This window comes from Hipposideros armiger, unplaced genomic scaffold (assembly GCF_001890085.2).
Source record: "Hipposideros armiger isolate ML-2016 unplaced genomic scaffold, ASM189008v1 scaffold_138, whole genome shotgun sequence".
In the NCBI taxonomy this organism is placed as follows: Eukaryota; Metazoa; Chordata; class Mammalia; order Chiroptera; family Hipposideridae; genus Hipposideros; species Hipposideros armiger.
The window spans coordinates 817,896-840,036 of NW_017731488.1; the positions used below are offsets into that span (position 1 = coordinate 817,896).

The following is a 22,141-nucleotide window of genomic DNA, read 5'->3' on the forward strand; positions in this document are numbered from 1 at the left end:
CCCTCTGGGAACAAGAAAATTCTACTGATAAAATGGCAAATAATATCCCTGTCTGTGTTTGTTTTGTAAATTCTGATTTCTCAATGTTGCTTTTCTTGCTTGAGATCATTGGCAAGTCAGTACATTAAGGGAAATACCAGAGTAGGTGTAGGCCTTATCAGGTCACTGTGACCTGCAAACAAAGGATGGTGCTTTCTGAAAGTGTCTAATTTAGGGCGGGGTTATGGAAATCAGCAAGGCAGCCTGATTAGCCTTGGGTAGTAAAATTCCAGTAGAGGGTCTGGGGTGTGGCTTTATGATGGATGTTTTTCTAGTTTTGTTTTTTTCTTGAGAGGGAGGACAGCAAACAGCTGGGTTTCAGATGTATCCTGGGGCCCCTTATCTTAGACCCAGCTCATATCTGCTCCTGTGAACGTTTCTTACAGGAAAACTTGATTGGCGCCCTTTTGGCGATTTTCGGGCATCTTGTGGTCAGCATTGCGCTTAACCTCCAGGTAAGTTTCAGTCACCACCAGGTAAGTTTCAGTCACCAGCACTGTCTGGGGCAGTGATGTCTGATAGGCCGGGGAGTCTGGTGTAGGCCCAGCTGCCTCCTCTCTGTGGGACTTGGCCCTCCATCCCTGGGCTGGGCCTGGGACAATACCCTGTGGGCTGTTCCAGAATCTCTCTGCCCCCACTTGGTTCCCCCTCATCACCCCTCACCTCTGATGACAGCCCTCTCCATTACTTACAAGTCTCTGGGTGCCCTGGGGCAGATGCTGTGCCTCAGATCCCCTTGGCCCATATGAGTTCACAAGCAGCTGTGGTTTGGAGCAAGCTGAGAACTGGAGGGGCTTCTCCAGGGGGCACCATGGGTACTGTTTCCACTGGCACACAGGTGTAACTGGGAAGCTTGGCGTGTGTATTGGGTGGTGAAGGTAGTTTTTAATGCCCCTGGGGGCAGACTTCAACTAGTGGGGAATAGGCGTCAGTGGATAATTGCCCTCTGGTAGAATGGTTCTAAGGTGAGTTCCCAGGGTTTCCCAGAGGGTCCCCAGTGGGACTGCGCCCCACTTGCCTAACGGACTAACTCACCCATTAATGGACTCCCCATTTGTTCTTCTCTCTTCCCTGGCTCACTTTCCTGCTCCCTTACTTGTGCTTCTAGGAACCACCTCCCAAATCCACTACTTGTTCCCAAGTCCTTGTCCCAGGGACTGCTTCTGGGAACCCCAGACTAAGACTTGACACCTGCAGACAGAGAACCCCCAGCACAGTGGCCAACTTCTCTCCCCCTTCTCCAGTGGGACCCAGCTTTTAGCTGCGTTGAGCTGCTCTCCCTCCCTGGAGCAGGCACGTGAACACACATGGTCCATCTCGGCTCCCATGCACACAACATGTGGGTGTGTTTCTGAGGCCATGTGTTCTCTTAACTACTCGTCTGGTTCATGCTCTTGTTTCTACAGACCAGCGTCTCTGCTTCTGTATCTGCTTTTATGTAGCCCCCATCATGATCCCCCCAAAAAGGCAGCCTTGGCCCTCTTAAGTCAACATGACTTCCTACCTCTCCTTAGTCACTGCCTCAGTTTTTACGTCCCAAGTTCACATTTCCAGAACAAAGAGTGTCGGCCATACTTGAGCCAAGTACCCACCCGCAGGAGGGCAGGGTTCGCTGATACCCACAGGGCTGCCCAGCATTGCTGCTGGTGTGTCTACAGAAAGGAATGTAGCCAGGTGGGCACCGCCAACATGGGGACTCCTGGGCATTGCAGTTAGAAGAAGAAGATCAACCTGAGGCCAGGCTAAAGTGGGGGTCCTTGGACAATGGCTCCCACCCAGACTGCATACCTCCCCTCTGAGGATGAGACCCAGACATGCGGATTTTTTTCAAAGCTCCCCAGGGAATTTTTAAGGCCTCTCTGCCAGTTTGAGAACTGTTGTTTTAGAATACCAATCTAGTGTTTAGATCGATACTGCTTTACCTTTCTCTGAGTAAGGACCCCCAAAACACCTGACACATCTTCCCGAATAAAATTGGGAGGTAGATTTAGGATATGTGCATCATAACGTCTTTTCCCCAAACATCTGGGCAAATCACATTCTTCTCGGATTTCCAGAAGTACTGCCACATCCGCCTGGCAGGCTCCAAGGACCCCCGGGCGTATTTCAAAACTAAGACATGGTGGCTGGGCCTGTTCCTGATGCTCCTGGGCGAGCTGGGTGTGTTTGCCTCCTACGCCTTCGCTCCGCTCTCGCTGATCGTGCCCCTCGGTGCAGTCTCCGTGATCGGTAAGCCTGGAGTCCGCCCACACATCCCCTGGGACTGACCTAGCTGTGTGACCACAGTGTCACCGCCAAGATCAAGCTAAACAAACCAGCTATTGCTTTGATAACAATAGTTAGCACTTAGAAAGGGCTTCATACACACCACTCCCTGCTCCAAGCACTTTACAGATCATTCTTCTAATCGTCCCAGCAGCCTTTTGAGGGAGACACCGTTATTATCTCCATTTTACACATGAGGAAACCGAGGCACAGAGTAGTGAACTTATTTTCCCCAAATCACACAGCCAGTGAGGAGCAGGACTGGGATATGAACGGGGCTGTCTATCTCCAAAATCTGTTTAAGATTCAGAAAGTTTATCAGAATTACTTTTTATTTCTACTGCAGAAAGAAGATAAACCTTAGCCTATTCATCCTAACTCCATCAAGGTAACCCAAGCTTTTATAGGGTTCAGATATCTTACACCTCTAAGAAATTCAGCTTATTCTCAAATCTTTTTACATCAACTGGTACTGTTTTTAAAACAACATTAACTTCCTCATCTGCCATTTTTCTATGATGTCTGTAATCACCGAACCAGCGTTTCAGAACATGTGAACCAGCTAAAAGATGAAGTTCGAGTTTTAATGGCCATGAGGTCGCAAATAGAATTAGAAAAACATTATTTTCTTCTGAAAAGATGTTAGTAGATCACTGACCAATAGCTTTTGGAACATAGGAGCAGGGATAATGAACTTGCTTTGGAGTGTTTCCTTCCATCTCGCTGGCAAGCGCTACACCGCCTAGAAGGTCTTCCCTGCTCCTAAAGGAGGAAGCCATATTTTGCGTTTTATTCCACCTGGAATTAAGAGGACTTCCTCTACACCAGGGAATGGGGACTGTATGCCCCTCCTGGGCCCAAGGCAGACATCACTAATCAATTATAGCATGTCTTCCTAGTGAGCTTTGATGGGGCATCAGAATTCAGAGCTCAGGCGGTCATTCCCAATGACCAGGAGTTGGCAAAGGAGCAGAAACCTATTTGCTTTCCCTGATCCTATGATCAGACCCTTTTTTCTTGGTCAGCTGACAGCCCACAAGATGAATGAGGTCCTCAGGCATGCTCTGTTCTTTCCCACGCAGTATTGTTTTTTAGTATCATTTGAATGCCTTTAGTTGAGGCAAGTAGTCTGCCTAGTTCCAACCTTTCCTTATTGTCTTTCATCTTGCCTTCTTTCTACATTTATGTTACTGCCCAGCCCCTATAGTTATTTAGATTTGTCTTCTGCCGACCTCTCCAAAGGGTTCTCAGCACTTTATGCATGATGAGAAATAGGGGACTGAGTGACCAAGTGCTTTAAATACTAGTCTCTGAAGTTTAGTAACTCTATTAATGAAACTTAAAAACCAGAGGCTGAGGGCTGGCTGAGTGGCTCAGTTGGTTAAGAGCTCGCTCAAGAGTTTGAGCTCTGAGCAACAGCGGTTCGATGCCCAGCCCGAGCTGAGCTGCCGCTAAGCTGCCAATAGGTAGCAGGATGGCTCAGCTAAAAAAAAAAAAAACCAGAGGCTGAATTATAATGATGGGACTTCAGGTGTCAGCCACTGGAAATTCAGAGGTTCTTAGAGCTTCTCCAGTCACCAAATGAGAAATAATATTAAAAATAGTAATAACCACTATTTATTGAGTACGTATTACTTAACAGTCACTGTTCTAGGTACTTTAATAATAATAATAGTCCAGGTTATTGACCATTTACTGGGTGACAAATGGATTTATATATATTATTTATTTGCCCCTATAACTCAGAGAAGTAGGTATTTTCAGTGGTGTGCTGATAAAACAACTCTCAGAGAAAGAGTGAGAGAGGAAGAGAAAAAAGAGGAAGAAGAGGTAGAGGGAGGGAGAGTAGGAGGTAAGGGACAGAAAAGTGAGAAAGGAAAAAAAGAGGACCTAACATGTAGTATTCTTTATTTATATGGTGTTAGCACCATGTCCATGCAACACTATGGCTGCATTCAAGCTGCCAGTGTTTTCCTGAATGTGTAACAATCCACAAGCTGGTGATGCAAGCTGGATCCAGCACGTCATTTCCTAGACTAAGAAACCGAGACCCAGGTGAACTGACTTACCCCAGGACACAGCCAGAGGAGGTACACCTGAGATAGCAATCCAGGTGTGCTCACAGTGAGCGCCAGCCCCATCCTTTAGGGCAGTCACAGGAAATCTGAGGACATCCGCAAACTTGGAAGAGCCAGGGAGGGAGAAGAACCAGGGGGGAATGTCATTCCAGTGGGAGGGGCAAGGGCCTGGGCCTCCAGCAGCCGTGGGTTCAAGTCTAGCCTTCACCTACCAACGGCATGATCTTGAGTGGGTCCTTCACTGCTCTTAGCCTTGGTGTCCCCAGCTTTCAACTGGGAATAATAATAGCACCCACCTCAAAGAGTGACCATGCCAGACATCACTTGTGTAGATTGCCTGTTGCACAGTAAGTACTCAGCACACGGGGCTCCCAGCCTTGTAGGAAATTCTCAGGAAGACTCAGAGAGAAGCCTCCCTTTCCGAGATGGAATAACAGGAACCAGAAGGGACTGAGCTCTTGGGAGCATGAGTGAGAGGTTAGGACGTTTCAGGCTCCAGTGCAGATGAGCCACCCCAAAGGGTGTGGGTGAAGGGACTCCTTTTGACTGATGGCTGCCTCAGTTCTCTTATCTCTGTGCTTTTTTTTTTATATTTAGCTAGTGCCATCATAGGAATCATATTCATCAAAGAAAAATGGAAACCGAAAGACTTTCTGAGTAAGTTCACTGATTGGAGCCCCTGTTCTTCATCTTACGCTTGTGCTTCTTTTCATCGTAAAACCAGCTCACCCCAATATAGAGATCACCTGTTCCCACTCTCCTCTGTGGTTCTATATTGCACCCTCATCAGGCTCCCCAGAGCCAGGTCTTTAATCAGCGGTTCCCAAACCTGGCTACACATGAGAATCATCTGAGACTTTTAAAAATGGACTTTCATTCATGCCATTCAATCAATATTTATTGAGCATCTATTGTTATAATTTTAGGAAGCCAAATAAAAGGCACCAGTAGAACCCTGCGTTCTAAAGCAATGGGATACAAACACAGAAGGAGATCAGAAGTTATGCTTTATTACTGATAAAAGCTAAATTATAGCATGCAGCTTAGGTATGCAGCCAAATGACCTCTCCCCGCATATGCCCCAGTTCCCAACTAGACCTTGGGCCAGTCTCCCAAGGAAACATTTGGGTTTGCAGAATGGAACACTTACCCAGAATTACTGCCTCACATCACCTGAGGCAAAAAAGGAAGGAAAAAAGAACAAAGCCTCAGTGTATAAATTCTTTTGGGGAATTAGCCCCACTCAATTGAGAAATGTGGACCAATGGGGCAAGAGGCGGAAGTGTCGGTCCATTGGAGGTCCCTCCTTACGGAAACCTGAGGAGTGGGGAAGATGTGTTCCCCCAAGAAACCTACTGAGTGCCACACTCTGTTGCAGATTTCAGGGATATAACAGTAAGACAGATGGGGTACCTGCTGACGTGGAGATTCCAGTCTAATGTGTATGTGTTATGGGGGAAGGCGTACAATAAACAAGTGAACAAGTATAATTCTAGATCTTAGTGCTTCAGAAAAACTAGAACTATTCTTGGTGGGACTCTGGGAACTTGGGAATGCTTTACCTTGACTGGTCAGGATTCGACTGTCTGAAGAGGTGATTTTTGAGCCCAGACCTAAATGATACAGAGACACCATGCCCAGGTCTGTGGGCAGAGTGTTACATGCCGAGGGAGCAGCAGGTGCAAAGGCCCTGAGGCGGGAATAAGCTTGGTGTGTCTGGTATCGGTAAGGCCAGTGTACCTGGAGGGTGATGAGTAAAGAGGGAAGGAGGACATGGGAGCAAGGAGACATGGAGGACTGGATGATGTAGGACCTTATAAGCCATGCTAAGGATTTGAGTGACATGATAGTGACCCAGGCTCTATCCCTAGAGATTTTGAATCTGGGGCCCAGACATTTGCATTCTTATAAACCTCCTCAGGATGAAGTATATTTGTCTGCAACTTGCTTTGAAATATATCAAAAAATAAGATGGTTTGATGAATGGATGGAGGGGTGAAGAGAACAGATAGATATGTGATAAAACAAGTATAATATTAATTTAGAATCCAGGTGGTGGGACTATGGGTGCTTACTATACAACTCTTTCAACTTTTCTGTGTGTCTGAAAAGTTGTTAAAACAACATGTCAGGGAGAAGATGCTCCCAAGCAGTTGTGGAAACACAGCCAGGTTTGGGAACTACTGTTCTGAATCTTTGGTGTAGAATAAAAGCAAGATAGGGCCAGGAGGCTGAAAAAGAAAAGACTCTTACATTGAAAAAAACAGCAGAATTACTGCTTAGCAAACAAGTATCGACAAGACTGGAAGACACATTGTGATTTGCAGTAGTCTTGATTTGGGGCAGTGGTGGGGTCGGGGTAGATGGGGGGCAGGGTGTCTGGGCTTGTTCTGCTTTGTCCCTTTCAGGGATACTCTAGGTAGTCCTGGAATAAGAGGCATGCTAGTCCAGGCAGTGCCATCCGTGAATTGGAAAGAGATGGCCCCTCTGGGCATCTGTAGTTCTATGGACACATGCCTTAGGGAGCAGAGCATGGGCTAGGTTTTAGTCTTCCTCATGCCTTCAGCGAGGTGCTCTTGAGCAGTGAGCAACCTGCTCAGCCGTACATGACTGCCCTGCCTAAAGTTCCATTAAATTCAGTAAATATTCACCCAGGGCTAGACCTGTGCTGGACACTGCAGGCATGGAGATGAGTAAGACCTATCCCTGCCTGAAGAAAACTTAAGACAACAGACTTGTGTATGTTAGCACAGAACTTACTATGTTGAGTGGTTCATTCATTCACTGAACAATTGAACAACCTGCTTTTGAGCACCTTATGAGGCCTAGAACGATAATAAAAGACATTGAATGAGGTATCACAGTGTCTGGAGGCAGTAGAATGAAATCGGTATAGTCACTTCTGTGCCAGAAAAATCCAGAGGCCTGTGGTCACCATATGCGCAGCTCAGAACTCACAGCCCTTTTCAGTTTGCCTGGGCTGGACATCAAGAGGCTTTTCACCAATTCCACAGGGTCCAAGTGCATTGTGACAGGACCCTGGGGAAAAGACAGGAGGCCATTAGCAATCTCTGACAGGTCTGTGGGGTAGAATATTGATAGTATTTAGACAGTTCCCTTGGGAGTAGGTTAACTAACCAGTTGGGAAACGATGATGTAATTTTTAAAAGGCACATGGTAGGTTCTATGTGCCTCTTTTTATGTTTGTTTTTAAGGTTTTGTTTTATTTGTTTCTTATCTTGCCCATAAAGTGATTCTAGCTTTACAATGTTCCCTATAAAATGCATGTTAAAACCACAATGCAACACCAGAATGGCTAAAATGAAGAAGAAAAATACATAGTTTTACTCTCATGCTCTACTGGTGGGAGTGTAAATTGGTACAACCACTTAGGAAAACCAGTTGATTACTAAACTGAACACCTATGGCCCAGGAATTCCACTCCGTTTCACACCCAACAAAAATACATAGGTATAGCAACATCATTTTGTTATAACCCAAGACTGGAGACTACTTAAATGCCCATCAAACAGTAGAATGGATAAATTGTGTCATAGTCACACAACAGACTACTGTACAGCAGTGAGAATGAGAGAACCACCATTACGTGTACAATACACATGAATCTCGCAAACACAAGAGAACGTACTGTACAAATCCATTTACATAAAGTACAAAGCCAACAAAAGAAATAAAAATAATAAAAAAACGTAAAAAAGAAAATAGAAACATACACACACCAAAAATAGAGAGAGAGGAGAAAAAAGAAAAATAAAGTGCAAAATCAGGGAAACTGTCAGTGCTGGTAGAAGTCAAAGTGTTACCATGGGAGTGGGGTCAAGTGGTTGGAAGGGGACACAAGTGTGGATTTGGGGGTCCTGCTAATATTCCCTTTCTTGATCTGGGTGCTGGTTACATGGCTGTGCTCACATTGTGAGAACCCATCAAGCACTTTTTTGTATGCATGCTACGCCTCATTAAAAATTTAACACTAAATGTTATTTTTAAAAAACATTAAGGAAGATCATCTGTTTTTTAAAAAATAAACAAAACCCCAAAATACAAACAATACCAGGTCAGCTGTATTGCCCCAGAAGCACACTGGCCTGGGGCCCGTGCCTGCAGTGAGCCCTGTGACGGCCCCCCATTCCTTGCAGGGCGCTACGTCTTGTCCTTTGTCGGCTGTGGCTTGGCTGTCGTGGGCACCTACTTGCTGGTGACATTCGCACCCAACAGTCATGAGAAGATGACAGGCGAGAACATCACCAAGCACCTCGTGAGCTGGCCTTTTCTCTTGTACATGGTAAGTGAAGCCTCCGGCCCTTCTGCCTGAGGTGGCGGGAGTGGGAATCGAGTCTTAGAAACCAGAAACCTGAATACCCAACAATAGGGGATTCGCGTGAATTGTGACGTATTTCACAGCTCTGAAGACCATCCTTATGGAGGGTACATAATTCACGGCAAAATGCTTTTTTTCACTTAACATCCTGAGTAATGTCTGCATGTGTGATATGATAACTTTATTTTTTTAGAGGTATTTGTAGGTATGTACATACAATGTATCTATAAAGGACTGGACAGAAAAACAAATTCCATCAGAAGTTGTCTCAGAGAGATGGAATTATGACTGAGTTTTTATTTTGTCTTTATATATTACCCAAAATGTCTATGTAAGCATTTAAAACTTTTATGGTAAGAAGAAAAGTTAAAATTCTAAACAATTATAGAATGTTATTTATTTCTTTTTGCCCAGTATCACACAGCTGATAGAAACAAGGGAGATCCTGGAAACTTTGTCTCCTAAACTCCCAGCCAGAGTTCAGTCCTCTGCCCCAATGATAACCGGTTTAGGTCCGCAAATAAACTAATGAAGGAAAACCTCTAAAGCAGCGGTTCTCAACCTTCCTAATGCCGCGACCCCTTAATACAGTTCCTCATGTTGTGGTGACCCCCAACCATAAAATTATTTTCGTTGCTACTCTATAACTGTAATTTTGCTACTGTTATGAATCGTAATGTAAATATCTTTTTGTCTAAGACCATCAGAAAACAAAAAGATATTTACATTACAGGCGACCCCTGTGAAAGGGTCGTTAGACCCCCAAAGGGGTCGCAATCCACAGGTTGAGAACCGCTGCTCTAAGGTATTTGCTAAAGCTACTGGAATATTCCCATACCATGCCTGTCTCTGTGCTAAACATTTTTTTCTGTATCATCTCAGATTCTCTCAACAACCCTATAAAGTAAGTGTTTTTCTCTCCATTTTCTGGATGAGGAAACTGGAGCTCAGGGAGGTTAGCTAACTTGTTCTGAGTCCCGTGAGAGCAGAGCTGGGCTTGAAGCTGGGCCTACCTGGCCTCATGTGCCACCTGCCTTCACCATGACCCGCTTACTGATTACTCTACCTCAGGTTCACTGCTACCTCTGACACAGGCAAAAGCCCCAGAATGTGCTTTCTCCTCAGATTGCCCACAAGACAGAAAAGATGTTTCCCCATAATTGGGGCTGTGTCATCTCCCTACTGCCAGCCAGCCAGTCCCAGCATTTACCTGATGGGTGTGGAGAAATGTCTGCAGGACAGAGCCAAAGCCCCACCTCTTCAGGCAAAGCTTTTCTCTCAGGGAGTCCTGGGCTTGAATTCGTTGTATGCTGTGTGACCTTGGCCAAGTCACTGAACCAGAAGCTCTGCCTCCTCTTCTGTAAACTGACGGAAGTCACAGGACCTGGGGAGGTTGTTGCTCATGACACAAGCTGGTGTGGAAACCACCCAGCACTTGGCAGAGGCTCGGTGACCAACTCACCAACTCAGTTAGTCTTGCTTTTTTTTTTTTTTTCTTTTCTTTTCTTTAAAGACTTTATTGGGAGATTAAGGGAGGGAACAGCGTTGAGGAATCGGGGAAGGGGAACAATCAAGTTGCTGTCCTTTTGTTCTTCAGTCTAGTCGTGGAGGACGTCGCTTCACTGGCCCATGTTGGTATTGTGATCATTGCGCTCTTCCCAAGTGAGGCAGTCACTCACCAGACATTGGACGGCCGCTCATGGTGGCTCATGGCAGCTCACGCCGGCTGCCGGCCACTCACAGTAGGTTACGGCAGCCCACTGCAGCCCCATTGCAGCCTACACCGTCACCAGCGGCGACTCACAGCAGCCCAGCTCCAGGTCGAGCTGTTGTTCACCATCTTAGCTGTAGAGGGCGCAGCATCACTGGCCCATGTGGGATCCAAACCAGCGGCCCTGCTGCTCAGAGCTGGTGTCCCAAGCCAACTCTTAACCAACGCGCCACTCGGCCAGCCCCTCAGTCTTCCTTTATCATGACTGTGAGGCTAAATCAAATTCAATAAATATCTTTGAGTGTCTGCTGTGAGCCAGACACTGTGGATATAAAAAATAAATGAGACATGCTCATGGAACTCATGGTCTATCAGGAGGCACCAAGTTATACACAGCTGTCTTGGGATAGGACGCCAAGTGCTGTTACAGCGTACAGTTAAGCGTCATGAAGAATGGCAGAAAAATTGGGCCCCCCTGAAGGCACACGCGATGGTTGGGAATGTTAAGTAACTCTCCATCTGCTTGATGGAGTATGCTGCAGCCATTAGAGTTAATTATGACAACTTCATAAAACATGGAAATTGTTTATGGTAACTAAAAATGGCCCAATGCAAAATTGTACATTGACTGTGATGACAAGGAAATCAAATATGTATTCCCTGTGACAAAGACAGGAAGAAAACAGGAAAATGAAAACAGCTGTGTTTTATGGTCTCTGATTATGAGGAATTTTCTTTTCAAAATACCCGTTAATGTTTCGGCATTTGGTTTTTATAATAAACTTTGGTTGGAGGTTGGGGTGGGCCAATGGAGCTGAGCCATTGTCAAATTTTTCTGCTTTAGTTTTGATGGGTGCTGGGCCTGGCTTCACTACTTGGGAAAGTATTGCCAAATGTCTGGGCCTTTGAGGAGTAGAAAGGACACATTGTTGATCCAAGGTGGGGGAACTTCTAAAATTTCAGACTTGCCATTGTCTAATCATAAGATTCTATTGGCTGAGCACCTTCTAAATGCTAGGCACGGGGGTCTCCTGTCTTCAGGCAGTGTAGCCTAGGGCGAAAGCATGTCTTCTCTAGAGCCCGACTATCCAGGTTCAAATCCTGGCTCTGCCATTTACTAGCTTGGGATTACGATAGTACCTACTTCATAGAATTATTGTGCTGATTTAATGAGTTGGATATAGATAAAATGCTTAGTATAGTGCCTGGCTCATGTTTGAGTTCACTAAGTGTAAGCTGTGAGGATGGCCCTGTAAAGTAAGAATTTCACAGAGGAAGTAGCTGAGGTTTAGGGAAGCACAGTGATTTGCCCAAGGTCACACAGCTAGTTTAGAAGCAGATCCAAGTTCAAACCTGAGCCTCCCTGACTGCACATGACCGCTTCTCTCTTCTCTACTAAACCACACTCAGTAGAGGCTTGTTTAAGGGGCAAAGAGCATGTGTATTGTATATTTCACCAAAGAGCTCTCTTCTCCTTGATGAACAAGCATCTCCCTCTTTGACCAACCCCCAGTTTTAATGGGGTTACTCGTGGGGCAGTGAAGTGAGAAGAGACCGTTCTCAGCCTGATGAATCTTGGCCATCCAAGACAGGGTGGATATGAGGCCAGCACCTCGCCCTCGAAGCTCTACTGTCAGGTGAACCCTTTCCTGGTGTTGTCCAGGAATTAGATTCACTCAGCATCCCCTACTTTTCCACAGGAAATCTATCACGAGTTTGGGGAATGCTGGGTGCGCCCATTTCCTTTCAGCTCTGAGGGTCTGTGACTGATGAAGTCAGACGCGTAACCCCTGGCCCCGCCCATCAGCGTCTCCCGGTCTCGCCTATGTCTGTGACCGCCCCCTGACCCCCCCACCTTGCTGCTTTCCTAGCTTGTGGAGATCATTCTCTTCTGCTTACTGCTGTACTTCTACAAGGAGAAGAACGCCAACAACATTGTCGTGATCCTTCTCTTGGTAGCGTTACTCGGTAAGTGGGGGTGTGGGTGACTGAGTTCTGCCATGACTGAGTGGCACCAGGAGGTCCCTGCTGGCTGGAGGCAGTTCCCTTCAGGGCTGTCATGCTGCTGGCTGTGTTCAGCATTCTTGCTCAAACACCGAGTCTCCTAAGTGCCAGGAATGGTCCCAACCACTGGCCATGGTGGTGCACAGGACATAAACCCCTGCCCTCAGACTGCCTCCATTGTAAAGGGAGGAAACGGCAGTAAACAAGTGGAAAAATATGTAGATAATATACATGTGGTCGGTGACAACTGCAATGAAGAAGGCAGCGTAAGTGTGAAGAGGATTAAGAGGTGATTTCAGAGAAGTCAGAGTGGAGCATGTTTCCATAACTGAGTCCTTAAGGGTTCGTGTAAAACTAATCAGAGGTTAGAACTCATGCTGGATTTATAGGCAAGAATTGATTTTGCTGTCTTTCTCTTTTTTTTTTTTTTTTTCCTTTCCTTTTAGAAGGATGGATGTGATGGGAGAAATGGTTCCTAAATCCGATTGGTGCAAGGCTCTAACCCAACATAACATTCGATTACTAAATAGAGCTGTGAGAAATACCTATTCTTCCTGGGGAAGAAGTGGGTGGGTGAAACCCTACTGCCGCCTGCTTAGTGGCTCTCCTGGTGTAAGCCACACTGCCCTCTAAAAGTGGGCATAAGGGAACACCCAGTCCTCAGGGAGATGCCTGTTGTTTCTCTTCTGTCCTTCCCACAGCAACCACACAGAGAGGTGTCACCATAGGACAGGATTGATTATTTTGATTTTTCTAGAAACAGCTTTATTGAGAGATAATTTATAGGCCATAAAATGCACCTGTTTAAAGTGTGCCATTCAGTGGTTTTTAGTGTATTCACCAAGTTGAGCAACCTCATCATCATTGAATTTCAGAACACTTTTTTTTTAAAGATTTTATTGGGGAATTGGGGGAGGGGAGCAGCGTTGGGGAATCAAGAAAAGGGAACAGACAAGTTGCTGTCCTTTTGTTCTTCAGTCTGGTTGTGGAGGATGTCGCTTCACTGGCCCATGTTGATATCATTGTGCTCTTTTCCCAGGCGAGGCAATCGGTCACTGGCCACTTGATGGCCTCTCACTGCGACTCATGGCAGCTCATGCCAGCTGCTGGCTGCCAGCCACTCACGGCAGCCCACAGCAGCCTACGCCATCGCCGGTGACTCATGGCAGCCCAGCTCCAGGTTGAGCTGTTGTTCGCCATCTTAGCTGTAGAGGGCGCAGCATCACTGGCCCTCATGTGGGATGTGAACCGCGGCCCAGCTGCTCAGAGCTGGCGCTCCCAAGCCAGCTCTTAACCAACGTGCCACATGGCCGGCCCTCAGAACATTTTTGTCACCCAAAAAGGAAACCCTGTGCCCATGAGCAGTTACTCCCCATTCCTGCTTCCCCCAGCCCCTGACAACCACTGAGCTACTTTCTGTCTCTATGGATTTGCATTTCTGGACATACTATATAAATTATATACATTATGTGGCTTTTTTTGTGACTGGCTTCTTTCGCTGAGTGTGGTTTAGAGGACCATTCAGGTTGTAGCATGTGTCAGTGGTCCATTCCTTGGCGATTTTGTTTTCAAAGTGATCACTGGGTTGGCTGTGCCCTCCATTTTTTTTATCAAGCCCTTTGGGGTGATAAACTGACTTTCAGGGTCTGGCTGCCTCCACTCATCCTGTATCCTTTCTACAGGCTCCATGACAGTGGTGACAGTGAAGGCGGTGGCTGGGATGCTTGTCTTATCCATCCAAGGGAACCTGCAGCTCGACTACCCCATCTTCTATGTGATGTTCGTGTGCATGGTGGCCACTGCCGTCTATCAAGCCACGTGAGTTACAAGTTCTCTTCCTGCTGGGTTTTGACACGCAGGGCCCTTGTGTTTTCTGGGCCTGATTGCATTTGTTTTTGAAGCCGTAGGGAAGGCCGCCTACTGCCAGGGTTTGGCACCCACTGTGGAGAGAGGGGGGCTGCTGATTTGCTGGGTTATCACGTGCAGGGCCTCTGTGCTGCTTGAAAGACAAGCCTGGGGGGTTGTGTTTGACCCTCTGCTTCAGAATGTGAGAAGTGCGCAATCAGAAGCAGCCTCACTTCCCACCTGCTCCAAGGCAGGCGCCCATTTCAGGGGTTTCAGAAGAAGCTGTGCGGCCTCTAGACACACCTGTTTGTCTGCTAGGTGGAGAACAAAAAGTGGTCATTTCTTGTCCTCAAGAAATCTTCCCCAAATTTGCCCAAGTGAAAGAGTGAGGTTATCATTTCTCTTAAGCGAAAAACAGCAGAACTGAGGGCAAGCCGGGCCTTGTTCACGTCTGAGACTTGGTGTCCAGCAGCGGGCCTGGGCAATCCTGCACAGGGACAGGAGGGTGAACTGCGCAGGTTTCGGTGTTGTGCACGAGGCTGATTCACCCTGGGCAGGTCAGGGCTCATGGTGCACCAGCGAGGCCTCAGGGATCTAGGAGTGACTGCTGTGCTGTCACTGCTTTCACATGAACTTGAATTCATTTCATCCCCACAACACCCTTTCCAGGCAGGTGATACTGTCCTCACTTTGCATATGAAGAACTGGGGCAAAGTGAGGTTAAAAGTCCAGGAAGTGGTGGAGCTGAGAATTCAACGCAGGCATCTGGGTCCCTAGCCCACGCCCCTCACCACTCCGCTCTACCGCCCCCCCCCCCCACCTCAGCTTCTCTAAGATGCAGATTCCTCCACTGCAGATGGGAGTAACAGTCCCTTCCTGAGGGAATCACGTAAAGCTTTTAGTACAGTCCCCAGGATAACGTACGGTAAATAGCAGCAGCTTTTATGATCATTATTGCTATTACTGTGTCAGTTACTACTTTTCTTAGTCCTACTACAATTCCAGTCATCACCACTGAGCCCCTTCAAGGCTCTGTGCCGAGCACTCCAGGAGTTACAAGGACGAATCAGATGCCCCGCCCACCTCCTGTATCCTTCCTGGGGAGCTTCTCAGCCAGTCAGCACCCATTCCCTGAGGCCTCCTGTGTGCCAGGCCCCTGAGGGCCTTACACACACACACACACACACACACACACACACACACACACAGAGACAAGCAGCATTAGCAACCCCCTCAAAGCGCTCACAGCCCTGGTGGGGGCAGCCTAGTAAACAGACGATTACCATTGACTGGGAAGTATGCTGTGGTGTAAGCAACTACATAAATACTATGCAGCAGAAGGACGAAGACTATATTCTGAACATGGCAGTGTTTATCCTAGATGGAGAGATTACGAATGACTCCCAAGTTTCCCTCTCTTTTTTCTATATCGATTGCATTGATCACATTATTTTTGAACTAAGAAGAAAATGTATTTTTAAAAAATAACAGTAACAATAGACTATGATAGTGATTTAAGAGTTTCTTGGAGTGTTTCACAGACCAGGAATGGCTCTTTTAAGTGGGGTAAGGACACAGGAGACAGAGGTGAGGAGGGCATTTCCGGTGACGAAAACCACGTGGTCCTGGGTGTGAGACCAGGAAGGCATGGCCTGCGTGGGAAATGGGGCCGGGCCTCAGGTTAGGTGTCTAGGAGAAGAATGGGAGTGAAGCATGGAGCCCAGACCTAGGGACACACAGGGATTGCGGCATCTTTATAAACCCAAGGAATGTTCTTTCATGAGTCATCTTCACATTTCAAACCAACTCTATTAGTAGTCATCAGCTTTCGCCTCGGCCTTTCCAACATCCTCCCAGCCCACTGACCAGAGTGCTTTTGTATTGCAGCTTTTTAAGTCAAGCTTCACAGATGTACGACTCCTCTCTGATTGCCAGTGTGGGCTACATTCTATCCACCACTGTCGCCATCACAGCAGGTAGGTGTGGTCGATTGCTAGATTTCTGTCGTCTACCTTAGCAGCAGGGACAGTACCCCAGTGTGGAGGGAGGAGAGCTCTGCCTTGGTCATACAGCCAATTCCACTGACTTGTCTGCCCATGGAGAAAGTGCAGGAGTTAGAGCCACAGAGACCTGGGCTTGCAGCCCAGCCCAGACAGAGCTGTGTGGCTCAGGGAAAATCACTTAACCTCTCTGCGCCTAAGCTCCACATTCACAAAATGGGAGAAACACTCACCTCTTAGAACTGATATATGCACAATCCGAATGTCCCCTGCTTGCCGGCGCAGGTGCAAGGTTTCTTTAACAATTTGTGCTGCCGTCTGCTAGCTCCACGGCCTCCACTGACTGAGTGACCACAGGCTTCTTCTACATAACTTTCAGAGACGGTTGGTACATGAAACATCTTCAGCACGATAGCAACTCAGTCCGTGATGATCACTATATTCCCCTTTTCTTCTACTTCACCCCTAAATTTTTTTTTTTCATTTTCTTTTCTGAGGTGGCTTTAGAGTCTGCAAGCATATCAGAGTGTGTTTGTTTTTAAGTGGCAATGCTGACTGCAATCTTCAGAGTAAAACATTCAATAAGAACCAATGGCCTAGGGGTGACCGGTTAGCTCAGTTGGTTAGAGCGTGGTGCTGATAACACCAAGGTTGCCGGTGCTATCCCCGCATGGGCCCCTGTGAGCTGCGCCCTCCTTAAAAGAGCCAACTATGCCACCGTAGCATGAAAGCAATGTGTAACCAATGACCATGGCTGTTCCCCAATAAAATTAAAAAAAAAAAAAAAAGAACCAGTGGGCCTTCCTGTGAGGAAGGCCTGGCCATGAAGCCATGTGCTCTGCAGTGCCCGTTAGACAAGGGGTGCCCAAATCCCACTTACAGAGGTAGGAATGAGCTGGCACACACCTGCTACGGCCTGTGCTGGGCGCAGTACCAGGGATCACGTAGGACATGGACCCAGAGCAGCCAGAAAGCGAACCTAATGCAAAGATGAAGGCATGGTCAAGAGCTGCGGTCCAGCCAAAGTTCAGATACTATGATCAAGTCAGAAGTCAAGCAGGGAATCAGGAGCCCAGGAAGACAGCATGAAGCCCATAGTCATGCAATGAATCCAGCCAGACGCTGGCTGCAGGGTGAGGGTGGCAGGCCCAGGTCACTCTCGTGCCATAGGAGTGGACCTGCAGGCGTGACATGTGCTGGCCACGCGAGGTTAGAATGTTCTAACACTTAAACACAAAGCCTTGTTTATCCATCTTCAGAAAGATGGGGGAAAGGAGTGTGGAAAAACTGGTAAACATGGTCTGTAGCTTAGTTTATGGGACTGTTTCATTGGGGTAAGCTGGGTACATGGGAACTCTATTATAATAGTTTTGTGAGACTGGTATTATCTCAAGATAAAAATAAAAAGTTGAGAAAAAAAGATGGAGATAAGAGCGGCCTAGGAGGGTGAGAAAGAAGACATTCTGTTCCCCCAACGGCTCTTACGCCATTCTTCTAATATTTTACTAGGCACAGTCATAGTTTTCAATCCCTTTGGTTTCCTACAGGGAAGAGAGCTTAGGCAAATCCCAGGCAGACTGGCAAGTAGGCGACTTGAAAACAGCTCACTGTGTCTTATTTATTTGCTGCTACAGGTGCAATATTTTACCTGGACTTCATCGGGGAGGACGCTCTGCACATCTGCATGTTTGCACTGGGGTGAGTTCCGTCCTGCTCGCTGGCCCCAGAGCAGTGGGTGTAGAATCCAGGCAGATAGCCTCTCTCCCCCTGTTACTGCTTCAGCCTCTCAGGCAATCCTTTAGAGCCAGGGGAGCAGCTGGGATTGGAGCTTGTCCCCAGAGGTGAGCACTTTACTCCTCCCACAGGCTGTCTCTCCTTCCCCTTTCTTTTTGGGCTTTAATCTCCTTGCCATTTCTAAAAATCACATTTTAACACATAAAGGGACTCTCAGCCTCACCTCAGATCAAAGAAAGGCATGTTGAACCTACATGAGACGCCATCGTTTTGCAAACACTACTAACAAAATTGATAATATCCCATGTTGGCCAGAGGATGAGGAGACCACACTGCCACACTGTGAGGAGTTCTTTAGTTTGACCACATCCATAAAGTTTTAAATGAGCATGCTTTTTGATGTAGCATTTCATTTCTAATCATTTATCTTAGAAAAAAAATTGAAATGGGATACAAAGACACATGTATGAGGCTATTTATTAATTTTAAAATTCATCGTATAAGCAAATAATTGGAAGCAACCTAAATGCTCAGAAGTAGAACACAGGTTAAATAAATTATAGTATACATGTATAACAAAGTACCATGCTGCCATTTAGAAAATTTGAAGCCAGTCTATAGGTACTAGACATAGAACCATGTGTAGTATGCATTAGATGGAAAAAGTTCAATTTTTTTTTATGCATAGAGATGCACTAAGATCCAACAATTCCACCTCTAGAAATCTATCCAAAAGAAATGAGTACATATATTAACAGAATGACTTGTACATGAATATTTATAGTAGCTTTATTCATAATATGCCCAAATTGGATACAACCCAAATGTCTATCAACAGGAGAGTGGAAAACAAATTGTAGTATATTCAGACAATGAATTCAACACAACAATTAAAAATAATGAACTACTGGGCCAGCCGAGTGGCTCAGTTGGTAAGAGCGCGAGTGCTGAACAGCAGGGCTGCTAAGTTCGATTACCACATGCGCCAGTAAGCTGCGCCCTCTACAGCTAAGATTGTGAACAATGGCTCGACCTGGAGCTGGGCTGCTGTAAGTGGCCAGCGACAATTTAGGCTGCAGTGGGGCTACAGTGGGCTGCCATGAGCTACCGTGAGTGGCCGGCAGCCAGTGTAAGTGACTGGCAGCCTGCAAAAGCTGCCGAGAGCCACCATGAGCCGCCATGAGCGGCTGTCCAATGGCCGGCAACCACTGCCTCAGCCAGGAAGAGCGCAATGATAATACCAACATGGGCCTGTGAAGCGATGTCCTCCACAACTAAACTGAAGAACAAAAAGACAACAATTTGGCTGTTCCCTTTCCTGGTTCCCCAATACTGTTCCCCTCGCCTAATTCCCAAATAAAATCTTAAAAAGCAACAACAACAAAAATAATGAACTAGTAATACACACGATAAAGTGGATAAATCTTAAAAACATACATCGGATGAAAGAAACCAGACATCAAAGAATCATACACACTATGATTTAACTTATGAGGAATTCAAGAACAGGCAGATCGAATCTGTGGTGAGAGAAGTCAGAATAGTGGTTTCCTCTGGGGAAGGGCTACACGAATTTGGAGGGGGCACAAGGACGCTTTCTGGGGCTGGAGGGAACGGAAATGCCTTCTCTGTTGACCTGGTGGTTCACACGTGTGTATACACAGGTAAAATGCATGGAACTCTATATTTAGGGTTTGTGCATTTTACTGCATGAAAATTATTCCTCAATTTTTAGAAAGTATGCTTGTTTATATCTAAGCTCTAGAGAAAAGAAAAAAAAAAAAAAAGGACTGGAACAGTATACACCTACCTGGGAAAATGGGGCTGGGGAAGTATAGGGACTTTCCAATTTTTACTTCCTCCTGTATTGATTGAATTTAGGCCATAAAGAACTTTTATAATTTAAAAAAAGAAAGTTTTTGGTGCTGGCAACTGGCTCAGTTGGTTAAGAGTCAGCTTAAGAGCACAAGCTCTGAGCAACAGGGCCGCCGGTTCGACTCCCACATGGGCCAGTGATGCTGCGCCCGAGCTGAGCTGCCGCTGAGCTGCCAACAGGTGGCAGGATGGCTCAGCTGGTGTAATAGCAAGATTGCCTGTTCAATGGTGGGCTACACCCACCCACAACTAAGACTGAACTCGGCACCTTGAGCTGAGCTGCCACCCAGATGGCTCAGTAGATAGAGTGTGCACTCTTAACAATAAGTCTGCTGGTTCGACTCCCACATGGGATGGTGGCTACACCCACCCTCAACTAAGATTGAACACAGCACCTAGAGCTTAGAGGCCACAAGCTGCCGACGGGAAGCCAGATGGTGACTGGTGCCCTCCACAACTAAGACTGAAGAACAACAACTTGGCTGGTCCTCTCCTCCAATTCCCCAGTAAAATCTTAAAAAAAAAAAAAAAAGAAAGAAAGTTTTTAAAGGCAAGTTTCTGAGATACCAGTTAAGTGGAAGTGAAGAACCGTGAGAATTTTGCCTGGGAGAGTCTGATTTATTCTGATGGAGGCTTGTGCAGAGTGTAGGGTATATGGGGCTGCACGGGGTGTTATTATTCATCTCGGGTCTGCTCCCTGCTGATCTCTGGCCCAGCAGCCTCTCAGGGCTGCTCAACAGCAAGCTCCCCTCCGCAACCTGCAACCTTCCTTAGACTTTTGTCCCATTACCTGGGTTTGAAAATATCCCTCCCACCCAACCTCCCTCTGGCCTAATTTCTCTTCCTCTCTTATCCCTGTTCCTCAGGTGCCTCATTGCATTCTTGGGTGTCTTCTTAATCACACGCAACAGGAAGAAAGCCATTCCATTTGAGCCCTATATTTCCATGGATGCCATGCCAGGTAACGTTAAAATTCCTTGTCTCCAGCTGGCCAGCTCATCCATATAGAATGACTGCTACTTCCTGTGTCGTACAGGGAAGGTGTGCTGTGCCGTTTTGATGCTGTTATGATGTGACTGTCTCTTTTTTTTTTTTTAATCTCGGTGGACAGAAGAGGAGGCAGTGGGAAATGGCTGAGGAGCTTCAGTTGGTTTTGAGCACGTCTTACCAGTACCCATGTCTATTTTAGGATCTTTTAAAGACAATCCTGATTCACACTGGATATAATGATGATCTGCAGCCCCAGGCTTCATGCTGGCAAAAGGAAAAAACTCATTTATCTAGTTAGAATGGAATGATCAGAGAAGGGGAAAGAATATAGGATGAATGAAATTTAAATACTATAACCTCACCCCTGAAGAGTCCACAAGAGCATGATTTGTTCTGGAAAGCCTAATTTCCTGGGTTGCTAAGGAAGGGGTCACACTGAGAAGCACAAGTTCAAATGCCCTGAAGGCATGCCAGTAACATGACCGTGTGCATCAGCACAGCACTGCACAAAAGGGAGTAGCGAGGCCTGTGGAGAACTGGAGGGTACCTACCTATCCAGCCTACAGGGATCCAGATTAGAAAAGTTAGGATGATGGGCCAGCCCCGTCGAGGTTTGCTGAGCTAAATTTTTGGGTTGCCCGGGACCACTGGCTTTCGCTCTTTAACTCACAATTTTTACTTTAGATAGGTAAGATGGGAACTCGCTCTGAAACAGAATCTCCCACCCTTCCTTAAGACAGTCTAATGAACAAAATATAATCACACTGATGGCATCAAGTGCTGCTTAATAAAGAGCTGTGATGCAGGTGTTCTCAGGGCTGACTGAGGTGCCCCGACCTCAATTGACCCCGGGGTTTATGTGTCTACTTTTTGTATTATTTCCTCATCTCTTGCTATTAAGCTGTTGTCTGTCCCTCTTGCCGTAACCAGCATAGCAACTCCATGGCAGTCTTCTCATTTGCCCAACTTGTTCGAATTGTGTATGAAGTTAAAATAAATAAACCCTGAGTTGGGGCCTGAAGGTTTCTCCTAGGAGTTAAATGCATGAGCTTTTAGTGCATGGACTTTTTACACATCTAATCTGGCTGCTCAGATGCCTTTTTTGCTTACTTCCTTGTTCTCGGCTGTGTTCCGGATAGATGAGGGCGCTGGATAGCTGAATCCCAGATAGGTGAGGTGTCAACTCTGTGTGTGTGCAAGTATGTGTATATACCTGTGTGTTTGTGTGTTGATCAACTGTGTATGTGTATATAGCTACATA

General features: G+C 46.4%; 1 protein-coding gene across 2 annotated transcripts in view; it reads left to right on the plus strand.

Moving 5' to 3' along the window:
* The window catches only part of NIPAL3 (NIPA like domain containing 3), a 69,485-nt gene that overhangs the window by 41,332 nt on the left and 6,012 nt on the right, over positions 1 to 22,141 (plus strand). Inside the window, exons 3-12 of one of the 2 annotated variants that reach the window (XM_019650149.1) lie at positions 426 to 494; positions 2,097 to 2,268; positions 4,980 to 5,039; positions 8,540 to 8,685; positions 12,304 to 12,400; positions 14,119 to 14,254; positions 16,169 to 16,257; positions 17,916 to 17,979; positions 20,757 to 20,851; positions 22,020 to 22,051. In XM_019650149.1, the coding sequence (XP_019505694.1) occupies positions 426 to 494; positions 2,097 to 2,268; positions 4,980 to 5,039; positions 8,540 to 8,685; positions 12,304 to 12,400; positions 14,119 to 14,254; positions 16,169 to 16,257; positions 17,916 to 17,979; positions 20,757 to 20,851; positions 22,020 to 22,036 (945 nt within the window). In that variant the 3' untranslated portion in view covers positions 22,037 to 22,051. The remainder of the gene's footprint in view (positions 1 to 425; positions 495 to 2,096; positions 2,269 to 4,979; positions 5,040 to 8,539; positions 8,686 to 12,303; positions 12,401 to 14,118; positions 14,255 to 16,168; positions 16,258 to 17,915; positions 17,980 to 20,756; positions 20,852 to 22,019; positions 22,052 to 22,141) is intronic. The other variant, XM_019650148.1, reaches the window with a different exon arrangement.